At 36.5% G+C, this 12,535-nt stretch overlaps 1 protein-coding gene across 5 annotated transcripts in view; it reads left to right on the forward strand.

Annotated features, from left to right (window-relative positions):
- sns (sticks and stones) overlaps positions 1-12,535 on the forward strand; it is a 1,009,476-nt gene that overhangs the window by 753,525 nt on the left and 243,416 nt on the right. For all 5 annotated transcript variants that reach the window (XM_067773057.1, XM_067773055.1, XM_067773053.1 and 2 more), the window contains 2 exons: positions 2,841-3,122; positions 3,208-3,631. In XM_067773057.1, the coding sequence (XP_067629158.1) occupies positions 2,841-3,122; positions 3,208-3,631 (706 nt within the window). The remainder of the gene's footprint in view (positions 1-2,840; positions 3,123-3,207; positions 3,632-12,535) is intronic.

Genomic DNA, 12,535 nt, shown 5'->3' on the forward strand with positions numbered 1-12,535 from the left:
CCGCACTGATAAGGCCCAATCAGCCGATTCACGGTTTTGCTTCAATCTTTCACACAATACACTTGACAGGACCTTATATGCGAAACTAAGAAGGCTGATTCCGCGATAGTTGGCGCAGTTTGCAGTACCCTCTTTTTTGTGTACTGGGAAATCGCCATACATGCACTCGTCCGACCACATTTTGCCAAAAAGCTGTTGCATTCACCTTGCCAACTCCTCGCCTCCGTTTTTGTAAAGCTCCGTAGGCAATCCCTCAGCGCCCGCGGCGTTGTTGTTTTTCAATGGTTATTGCTATTCTGACTTCGTCATAATCGGGTGGGCGGACTTTTATTCCATCATTATCGATTGCGGGATCGGGTTCGTCGTCAATGTGCGGTAAATCGCCGTCTCCAATTAGGAGAGCAGAGAAGTGTTCCCTCCCTAAGCTAAGTACTCTCTGGACATCAGTTACAAGGGCGCCGTTTTCGTTCTTACAAGAGTTTGCGCCGGGTTTAAATCCTACCGTCTATCGCTGAATTTTTTGGTAGAATTTTCGGGCGTTATTCCAGCTAGAAGCTCAAGCTCCTCGCACTCACGCCTTTCTGCCTCTGCTTTTTCTTCGCGTCTTCGGCGTCTCACCAACCTTTTCAACTCGCGACAGCGTTCACACACTCCTCTTGTTATTTCAGAGGTGATGAAATTGGCAGGTCACTGATTTGAAAGGAGTATGGGCAAGTGAAAAGATGCTAAATTAAGCATCGGCTGCCATTCAACGCAGTTTATGAGCCCAGCGCTGACGATTGAGATGTCAGGCGAGTTGGGAAAATTGCCTGCAATTCTGGTGAGGGCATCGCCGTTTATCGTGCAGAAAGTCGTATTGTCTATTTGCTCTGCTAGCTCTGCTTTCGACTGGCAAGCTGGAATGCCAGAGGTCATGGTCGGGGGTCCGATCTGGCAAGTAGCTTTGTTTCCGCCTTGAAGGAAATACGCTTTGTCGAGTGTGCTGTCCGATTACTGCTAGAGTACCTGGTGTCGATGAGTTGTTACGTGTGTTTTTGGCAGAACGGTGCAGTGAATGCACCGGTCGGATGGTCGCCATTTCTAAGCCCAGAGCATCTATGAAGGTGCATCGACCAAGGCATGAACTGCATTGGACCGATGTCGCGGTCGTAAATATTCTTAACTGGCATACGGAGCATACGATATGGGGTACTAAGAGTTGATGACTCCTTCTTACGCGAGTGCGTGAGTCAGAAAAGGAGAGGAGGGACGAGGGTAAAAGCTGATGCTCGTTTATTGTAGTGATGAGTTGCGGCGGACGCGTTAGCTGGAGGCGCCGTTTGGCGCGAGCAACAGCGGGCAGTTGATGTGGCCTGCTGGGCATCGTTGCTGCTAGAAGGTAGCGGAGGTACGCTTGGGAGTGAATCGCGGGACGTCCTTGAACGTGAACAGCAGGGAGCCACAAAGGTTTAGTAGAAATTTCGGGGGTGACGAATGTTGGATTCTAATCCAGAACAGCCCGAACGATGTAACTATATTTTACACATGGCACACTGGCAAGAGTATGGCCGTCTGTTATAAATCCTTTTCCGACATATGCAGCAGAACTACAGTCTGAAATCGGCATTAGGCTCAATACCTATTATATTCCTTAGCTGCGGACAATGTGATACTCAGAAGATGCAACGATTCAACTTCGTTGACTAAAACTTTCTTCTCAGGAAAAGTAAAAAACAACCCAAAAAAGGAAATACAGAACGCAGGCGCTATTTTCCTGCACATTACTTTATATTTCAGAAAAGTATTGATATAGTATTTGTTTAGGATACCAGAAAAATCTGTGCTGCAGATAAGTTAAGAAGCAATTTGAGGGCGAGTATTGTCAAATGCGACTCCATTTTGTAATATTGTCCATTGTAAAAGTCTACAAGTAGGATATGTAGCAGCACGCACATACACAGCCACGCTTACCTGATAAAGTGCTTGTTCTTGTTCGTTTTTTTTTGTGGATGCTATTTGACACTGTTGTACTTCTTAGGTCCAAGAAAAGTGTAGTAGCTGCTAACGAAAACTGCGTAAAATTTTTATTGTAAAATTACAAAGAAATATCGTTATTTACTTTCAAACGAGCACTTACATCTCTCTTTAAAATCCATATATTTTGGACAATTTTAATTAACAAATTGTGATACTTTATTACTGGTGGCGATTGCTAAAACACGACCAATAATTCGCCTCGCTTTCAATAATTCGAATACTCTTTCGCCTTTGGACTATTGATGACAGGACAAAACGCTTCTTTTCATTTCTCTTTCCACATTTTTGGGCGGGTTATTGCAGTCGACCTATTGCAGACGACCTCTGTTTTTCGCGGAGAACTTTTGGACGGCTAGAAAAACTTAGCACCCGTGTTTGTATTCTTAATACTGGAATAACTGCGCGTCCTCAGATACCTCAATTCAAGACTTTTGTATAATTTTCTGTAGGACCCTTATAGGTGCACTACATTTTCATACTAAAATCGTCAAAAAAATTTACCATCACAGCAACCCATATCTGATATTCCGCCCTTCTTTTTGTTTCCCTGCCTAGCTTTCCACGACAGCAACCCCGATAATTTTGACACTTCGTTCAGAGTCAAACGCATGTTCCACGCAGGTTCCACTGAGTTCCACAATAGTTTAACACTGAACGAAGTGTCAAACGGCTGTGTGTTAGAAAGAGAAAGGAATTGTTTCCTTCTCACATATATCATACTTGTAAACCTGTACTATGCATCTGTCTGATTTATTGCATCACGGGGGCAATATCTACTTTGGAAACAATTCAGTAATTATTTTTGTAATATTACTTATTTTCAGATGGTACAACAATAAAAGCAGTTTCGGAAAATGTAATCGTTAATCCCGGCGAAGATGCGGTATTATCGTGCACAGTAGAGGGAAAGCCATTGACTGAGGAACACATAAAATGGGAAAGAGTCGCATATGACATGTCAGCAAAGACCACAACATCCTTTATGAATGGAACCTCATATCTTAAGATAAATTCTGCACAACGCGAAGATGTTGGAAATTTTAGGTGTGTCGCTGATAATCGGGTGGCGAATCCCACAAACCGTGATGTTCTGCTCATTGTTAAATGTAAGTAAATACTATTTATGGCTGCCTTAGTATTACGATAGAGTTTTAATTAAACAACAAATAAAAACATTTTAAAATTTCATAGTTGCACCGGAAGTAGACAAATCGCCAACATTTTTACGTGCTGCTAGTGGAACTGGTGAACGGGGTCGACTGCCATGTCGTGCACAATCTGCTCCGAAACCCAGCTTTATTTGGAGACAATATGGGAAGGAGTTACAAGTAAATCGAACATATAAATATGAAGTCGAGGAAAAGAAAATTGATTCGTTAACTTACGAGTCCACATTGATTATTGAAAAAGTGGCACCAGCTGATTATGGAGCTTACGAATGTGTGGTAGCAAACGAACTGGGTAAAACTACAGAAACTATTCGCTTGGACATTACATCCCAACCAGATATGCCACTTAGCTTAAACGTATTAAATGTAACACATGATAGCGTATCTCTAGCGTGGACTCCAGGTTTTGATGGAGGACTAAAAGCTTCTTATAGGGTCCGTTACAGGTAATCCTTTTTAATGCATAAACATAAAAATTACAAAAATCAGTTAAATCAAAACATCTTTTAAGAGGTTCAGCTATATGTAAAATTACAATTTCTCTGTTTTTCGAAGTTAGTCCACAAAACATAGTTTGGGCTTACGATGTTTGAAGACATTTAATAATTTTGTTTGAACACCTAAAATCATAGTATGAGGAAAGTACAGTCGCTAAATTGTAGCGTAATGTGGAAAAAATGCACCTGGTAGTGTTCGAAATCAGACAGCAGATCAGCTAATTCCTTAAGGAGAAAAGAAATGGTAGAAGTAAAGAGATAGGAAGACATAAATGCAGTCTGAACCGAAAACGGAAGTGTGAATGTTTTGCTTATCGATGTGTTATATAGGTTTTTCGACGTGTTATCCATTCCTTATCGACAAACCATGGGTGTGTTATCGACAAGGTATGGACGATTTATCGATTTGTTACCGAAAACTCATAGATTTTTTATCGGAATGCTACCAATTTTTAATGGCGTGTCATCGATTTGCTATCAACGAGTCATGGAAAAGTCATCTAATGTCAAAAAGTAAAATTTATCGATAACACATCTGCAATCCACCGATAAGAAACTAGAAAAATGCAAATAACTCGGCGACAACTCGACAATAACACGTCGGTATAGGTCGTTACTTATAAGCCGACGAAGTTCTTCCAAAATAGCGCGAAATAATTAGTTTCTGGCCATACACTGGTTAACTTAAATATATAAGTTTTCTTATTTTGTTTAAAGCTGGCTTCAGGTCAAATTGAGTAAAACACAAAATATGGTTAAGTTTTACTACCAATATATTTCGGTTACTCTTCCGGTAACCGTCTTCAGGGCGTAACTATTGACAAAATCAAAACAAAATAAAATAAAACATTGATAATTGTACATATTAAAAATTATAAAATTGAACAAAATCTATGTACATACATTGCATTTATTTACACGTCTGCTCTGTCTGACGTGGAGCTGTGTACTGTCTTGTTTGAAAGTAAATATTTGTAGGTGTGCGCGCAGTTCTGTATCTGTCTTATAATTGAGCCTAATGTTTGTATCTTTGTCGACGATATTTAACATTTCTAGAGTGAAATGTTTGCTATAATGTTGTTCTTGCTGGAGAATCTTTGTTTCTTCAAAATTTGGTGTATGTGCTCTTATTTTAAAGTGCGTAATGAGTGCTGTTTTTTGATTCATCACATTATGGCAATGTTTTAAATCCAACTTGTGTTGGGAAAGTCTACTTTTAAATTTTTGTTTGCTGGTTCATACATAAACACTAGGGCAAGGCTCATTGTTTTTACCTCCTTTGCATGGGATTTCATAAACTACGTAACTTTTTCCATTTCGGGTATTTTAGATTTTGTTTTGTTGAAAAAGTTTTTCAAGGTGTTTATAGGTTTGTGTGCTATTTTAATATTTTCTTTATTGTAACAATCTGACGTCGCGAGTCGTTCAGAGAGTTGAGGTACATAAATAACTGATTTGAAAATTACTGGGTTTTCGGATTTTTGCTTTTGGTGTTGGTGTTTTGATTTATTTAATAAGCTTTTAATAGTTTTGTCGGGGAAATCGTTGTTCCTTAGTAATATAAATATTTCTTTTTCTGTTTGCTTGTGGTACATCTCATCTGACGTTTGTAACATCCTTCGAATACAGCCCATTACTGTGTTTCATATCATCGCCTTTGGGTGGTTAGAAAAAAAGTTGACGATTCGTCCTGATGCCGTCGGTTTCTTGTACCACTTTAATTTGAGTACATTTCCATACTTGTTTATCATTGAATCTAGATAAGGTAATTTTCCCTTATGTTTTAGTTCTATGGTGAATTGTAGACTTTTTTGGAAAGAGTTTAGCGTTTTTAAAGTGTTTTGTACCTCCTTTTCACTTACTATTGCAAACAAGTTATCGACATACTTTGTAAGCAATCTTGGTTTGCATCCCAATTTTTCCAATTTGTTTTCCAAAAGTTTTTCCATTATTATGTCTGCAATAACTGGTGAAGCAGGTGATCCCATTGGCATGCCTTTTATTTGCGTATATATAGTGTCGTTGTATTTAAAATATCTAATTTCCTGAATACAGAATTTTACTATTTCCATAAATAATTGCTTTGGTATCATTGTGTGTTCTTGTATTATTGTCCATTTTTCTAAAATAACGTCAAGTGCTAATGTAAAGTTTTTATTTTGCCGGCTCTAGGTCAAAAGTAATAAAACGATTTGGTTTTTTTTTTTTTTTTTTTTTTTTTTTTTTTATTTTCCCAATATATTTCGATCACCTTCGGAGATCTTCATCAGGGGGCTACAACAATAATAAACAATTCAGCTTAAATTGTAATAACTAACAATAATAACTAAATAAACCATCCTATGTATATAATGGCATTCATATTTATATACATACATACATTTAAATTTTTACTTTGCTAATCTGCGTCCGTTCGGTTCGCCATGTAGCTTTGAACTAATTTTCCACGATTCTAGCAAGTGTCTGTAGATATGTGAGCAGCCGTCGGTATCTATTTTATAGTTAAGTCTCTTGTTTATTGGTGTGTTTGTTATGTGGAGCATTTCTAAAGTGAAGCGTTTTTTGTAATTTTGCTCTGTTTGAAGTATGCTCACTGCTTCGAAATCTGGTTGATGGCCGCTCTCTGCACAGTGGGCCGCAAGTGCAGTTTTTTGCGTGTTACTAGCTGCTCTGCATTTTATATCAGATCGGTGGCCTGATATCCTCGTTTTCAATTTATTCTTAGTTGTACCTACATACTCTTTGTTACATTTATCGTTTTCATTTCCAGCGCATGTAATTTTGTATACAATGTTGTTTTTGTCTAATAATGCTACTTTACTTTTCATGTTGTTGTAGAAAATATTCGTCGTATAGGCTGGTTTATGTGCAATTTTGATGTTTTCCTTGTCATATATGTCGGAACCTTTTAATCTGTCGGAGAAGCCTGGTATATATAACATCGATTTGTACTTTGTAGTTGTTTTTTCTCCGTTTTTGGGTATTTTTATTTCACTGTAAGCTTTTATCATCCTCCGTATAATTCCATGAGGGAAGTCATTCATTTTTAGTATATTTGCAATTTTTCTTTTGTTTTCAGGGTGGAACACTGCATCACTCGTGTCCAACACCTTCCCAATAAAGTTTTTGGCTGTATTTATAATCATGCTTCTCGGATGTTTGGATTTGTAGCTCATTATCCGTCCTGATGATGTGGGCTTTTGGTACCAATCTACTTTTATTTGGTTACCTCTCTTACATACGAGACAATCCAAGAAGGGTAATCTGTTTTCAGTCTCTAGCTCCATGGTAAATTGTATATCTTTATGATATGTGTTTAGGGTTTTCATTGTTTTCTCTAGTTCGTCCTCCCTTATTATTGCAAACACATCATCTACGTACTTACTAAGTAGTCTCGTGTTTGTCAATTTCTTCAATATTTCTTCCATGATGATGTCGGCTACTATCGGTGATGCCGGAGATCCCATTGGAAGCCCTCTTAACTGCGTATAAATAATTTCTTCATACTTAAAATATCTATTCTCTGTGATACAAAAGGTCAATATTTCCATAAAGAGCTTTTTTGGCATATCTGTGTATTGTTTTATGTCATCCCACTTTGTCATTATAGTCCCTATAGCTAAATCCGTTGGTACACTTGGAAACAATGACACTACATCAAACGACACCAGACGTTCATCATCACATATACAGGAGTTGTTTATCTTATTTTTGAACTCTATTGCACTTTTTACATTAAATTTTGATTCGGAAGTCAGATTTTTTAAAACGTTGGTCAAGTATTTACACAACTTATAGGACGGAGAATTAATCATTGAACAAATTGGTCTTAAAGGTATATTATCTTTGTGTACTTTTGGCGCACCATATATTCGTGGTGGTAGAGCGGTATGGGTTGTCATTTGTGATCTTTCTCTTTTTGTAATGATACCTATTTTCTCTAATTTATCTACTAATTGATTGTTTTTTGTTTGTAAACGAAACGTTGGGTCTTGTCGTAATATTCTATATGTTGACAGATCGGATAATATATTATTCATCTTTACTATGTAGTCACTTTTTTCCATTGCAACAGTCACGTTACCCTTATCTGCATTTAAAATAACTATATTTTTGTTTTGGTTTAGAAATTTTCGGGTTCGCCCCACTGTATCGTTAATGGCTATATCAGCTGTGTTCGTTTTATGTTTTGTTACTGTTTCTTTTATCAGCAACGATAGTTTTGTTCTCGCAGACTCTTGATCCTCTTTATTTTTCACGCTCTGTATTAGCTCTTCTCCATCCGCTATACATTTGAATAAAGGGAAAGTGTTTTTTGCAACCGGTAGAGCAAACTTTGGACCTTTTGCAAGAAGCGCCTCAACATCAGGTGGAAAATCTGTTTTTGTTTGGTTTACAAACCAATGTCTGTTGTTGTTGTTTTCGAGTGCTTCGTTGTTTCGTGCGCTTCTCAATTTTCCGAGCTTTGCTTGTTGCGTGTTTTTGCAAATGCTGGCACGTGTGAGTGCGAGTTAATTAAGTCAAGTGCTAATTGTATAGGTATGCTCGGGAATAGGGAAATAACGTTAAGTGAAGTTTTTCGTCATCACCTTTGTAGGCATTGTTTACTCTTTCTTTAAAATCTAGTGTTTCGTATATTATATATGGAGTTCGCTGTTAAATTTTTTAGTATATCCGTTATATATTTACATAATCCGTACGATGGCGATCCGATTGCCGAACATATCGGTCTAAGAGGTAATCCTTCCTTGTGTGTTTTGTGTAAGCCATAAATTCTGGGCGGTAACGACGTATTACATGTAAGTTTGCTCCTTTCGGCCTTGGTTATAAGTTCCCTTTTAAATAGCTTTTCGACTAGATTATTGTTCCTGGCTTGTAATCGTGATGTGGGTTCTTTATTTGGAATTGTATACGTATTTTTGTCATTTTTTCATTATATTCCTCAATTTCCATTACCACCGTTTTATTACCTTTGTCCGATGTTAAAATTTTTATGTTTTTATTTTTGCTAAGAAAATTTCGTGTTTGCTCCACTGTGTCTGTTATTGTTCTATCTATTGCACTTTGCCGATGTGTTCTTGTGTGGTTTTTTTATAAGCCACGAGAATTTCGTGCGAGCATCTTCTTGCTGCTCTTTGTGGTTAAGAGTTTGTATCAGCTCCTCTCCATCCGCTATATATTTGAAGAGAGGAAAGCTCTTGTTTTCCACTGGTAGGCCAAACTTTGGTCCCTTTGCTAACAATTATTTTACGTCATTTGGAATCTCTACCTTCGTTGTATTTATAAACCACTCTTTTTGTTTGTTGTTGTTGGTAAAAACTGAATTTCGTTTGGTTCGTAGCTTCTCATATTTCACACTTTGTCGGTTTTTATCGTTGTTGCTAGTTTTTTACCGATGTTTTCTTCGCTTTCCGTAAACTCATGGAAATCTTCTTCGCTTAATTGTTCTTTTAATTTTGTTGTTGCATCTTCTATTTTTCTATTTAGTTCTCTCATTGCATTATGTTTATGTTTGATTAGTAAGTTTAATATTTTTGTTTGATAGTAATGTGTGTGTTGTTGTAGAAGTTTTTCTATGTCAGTGTATATGTCACGGTCAGATACAAATAATTTATAATAATATAATTTATCTAAATTGTTTATGAAATTCGGAATTAGCTTAGACTTTCTACAGTGTAAAAGGAACTTTATATTACACTTAATTTTTACCAATTTTTTGGATGTTGCTTGAAGTTTGTTGATTATTGTTTTGGTGTTGTCATAGTTGGTTTTTATACTTGCATATCCCATTGTAATTTGTTATATGCCTACGGCGTGCCTTCCGTTTTGATATAATTGTGATTTTGGCTACCTCACACCAACCTACAAGGAAGGATTACCTCTTAGACCGATATGTTCGGCAATCGGATCGCCATCGTACGGATTATGTAAATATATTACGGATATACTAAAAAAATTAACAGCGAACTCCATATACACGAAACACACTAGATTTTAAAGAAAGAGTAAACAATGCCTACATAGGTGATGCCGAAAAACGTAGTAAGTGAAAAGGAGGTACAAAACCCTTTAAACGCGCTAAACTCTTTCAACAAAAGTATACAATTCACCATAGAACTTATCTTATTACCTTATCTGGATTCAATGATAAACAAGTATGGAAATGTACTCAAATTAAAGTGGTACAGAAACCGACGGCATCAGGACGAATCGTCAACTTTTTTTCTAACCACCCAAAGGCGATGATACGAAATACAGCAATGGGCTGTATTCGAAGGATGTTACAAACTTCAGATGAGATGTACCACAAGCAAATAGAAAAAAAAAATATTTTTATTACTAAAGAACAACGATATCCCCGATAAAACTATTAAAAGCTTATTAAATAAATCAAACCACCACAACCAAAATCAAGAATCCGAAAACCCAGTAATTTTCAAATCAGTTCTTTTTGTACCTCAACTCTATGAACGGCTCGCGACGTCAGATTGTTACAATAAAGAAAATATTAAAATAGAACATAAACCTATAAATACCTTGAAAAACTTTTTCAACAAAACAAAATCTAAAATACCCGAAATGGAAAAAAGTAACATAGTTTATGAAATCCCATGCAAAGGAGGTAAAAACAATGAGCCTTGGCCTAGTGTTTCTGTAGGAACAAGCAAACAAAAATTGAAAAGTAGACTTGCCCAAAACAAGTCGGATTTAAAACATTGCCATAATGTAATGAATCAAAAAACAGCACTCATGATTCACTGTAAAATGAGAGCACATACACCAAATTTTAAGAAACAAAGATTCTCCAGCAAGAACAACATTATAGCAAACGTTTCACACTAGAAATGTTACATATCGTCGACAAATATACAAACATTAGATTCAGTTATAAGACAGATATAGCGAACTGCGCGCACAGCTACAAATATTTACTTTCCAACAAGACAGTACACACACAGCATTGTTTACTATATAGTTTGGCAGCTTCAATAGAGCTTATGTTGCGAAAAGAGTGGAAGGCAGTCGAATGTCATATAATGAAGGAATTGATGTTCGGAGTTTTTTCAAAATTTTCCCGAAATCCTGAATTACAAAACGCCTTATATATTCTATATATACTAATTGGTAAGGATTATCTCACTTTAAAATTTAAGCTAAATAATCTAAAGTTTTTTTTAAACTGCGTCGAGAACTGTTTTATTTTATTTGGTTTGATTTTGTCAATAGTTACGCCCTGAAGACGGTTACCGGAAGAGTAACCGAAATATATTGGTAATAAAACTTAACCATATTGTGTTTTACTCAATTTGACCTGAATCCAGCTTTAAACAAAATAAGTAATCATCTAAGAGATCGCCAAAATCACAATTATATATAAGTTTTCTACATAGAAAGACAGCATGTTCACACATCAAGATTCACGAGTACTAGGTACTCATGCCCTTTTATTACTTCCTAATATAATCGTTCCATTTTTTCCGCGAATTTCAATACAAAGTTGGGGAATCTTGCAATCCATTTTTAAATAAGCTTCCCGGAGTGCTAGAGTTACGAACCTTGGAGCACGCGTCGTAAATTTTACTTGGTGGTCTAAGGAAAGTCAAAGTCGTCTAAACTTGGAAATGTTGATTTCGAGATCTAATGAACTTTTTAATAACCCAGAGGCCTGAAATTTTGAAGTAAGCTTCAGGCTCTATAAGGCTGTAATATTTAGGATCGAAAACTTTTCCAGATAGGAATTCGATCGGGATATTTAGAGATATATAGAAAGTCCATGTACTGCATACAGTTTTAAGAAACTAAGAACACGATTCTTCTTAATACTACGGACTCATTCAGTCTATGTAAGGTCCTCATGGACCGGCCAGTTCAACCAGAGATAATGAAAATTAAAAAAACCGTCCGAACTTGAAAATATTGCTTTCGAGTTTTAAGGAACTTCCCGATAACCCAGTGATCTGATACTTTGAACGAAGTTGGGTGCTTATCGCATTTTTATGATGGGACAGGGAGCGAGATATTTAGAAAGTTCATTTGGAGCATGTGGAATCTTGCGTCCGATATTTGAGTAATTTCACGTACTGGTGGATTTTTGAAAATAAGGCAATACTTCACAACTCTATGATAATGCAACGTGAGGGAAAAAGTTTTCGCTAGGTGGTCCAGTGGTTGTGAAAATTACAAAAACCGCCCAAAATTGGAAATTTTGCTTTCGAGTTTTGAATAACTTCAATATAACCCTATAATCCTGAACTTTGAACGCGGCTCTAATACGTTGAGTTATTTAGGATAAACGAGTTTTTTAAATGGGAGAGAGATTGAGATATTTAGATAAATTCTGAAAGTATAGAAAACAACTCTCCCTACCTCCCTATGCCACCGTATGCCGTCAGGAAAACTCTAAAGATTTAAGACATTTGGTATTCTTTACAAACTCATTTAATATTTTGCTTCATTCTTGGAAAAAATTTGAAGTAAATGAACAAAACTATAAAATTGTATTGCTCTTTTTTTAATAAAAGTTACAACAACCTATAATCACTTACATACAAAGATATCTAATTAGGGATTATGCTACATAAGATATCTATTCGATATTGTGTTTACAAATCAAAAAGCGATCATCTTTAAACTATTTATATATTTTTCGAATTGTAAACTTGCCGCTGTTATCAAGTTTGGTAAAAGTCTAGTTGAGGGGTCGACTGCTAATACGCTACCAAAAATATCGAGAGAGGTGTCCAAAGACGCATATTGACCCCGACTCAATGATCCGAAGGCGGAGAAGAAAAATTTTTATCTCTGTCCGGAGATATTTGCAGTTGAAGTTGGCGATTTTCATGTGGTTGTTGT

Source organism: Eurosta solidaginis, chromosome 3, assembly GCF_040869045.1.
Source record: "Eurosta solidaginis isolate ZX-2024a chromosome 3, ASM4086904v1, whole genome shotgun sequence".
Taxonomy (NCBI): Eukaryota; Metazoa; Arthropoda; class Insecta; order Diptera; family Tephritidae; genus Eurosta; species Eurosta solidaginis.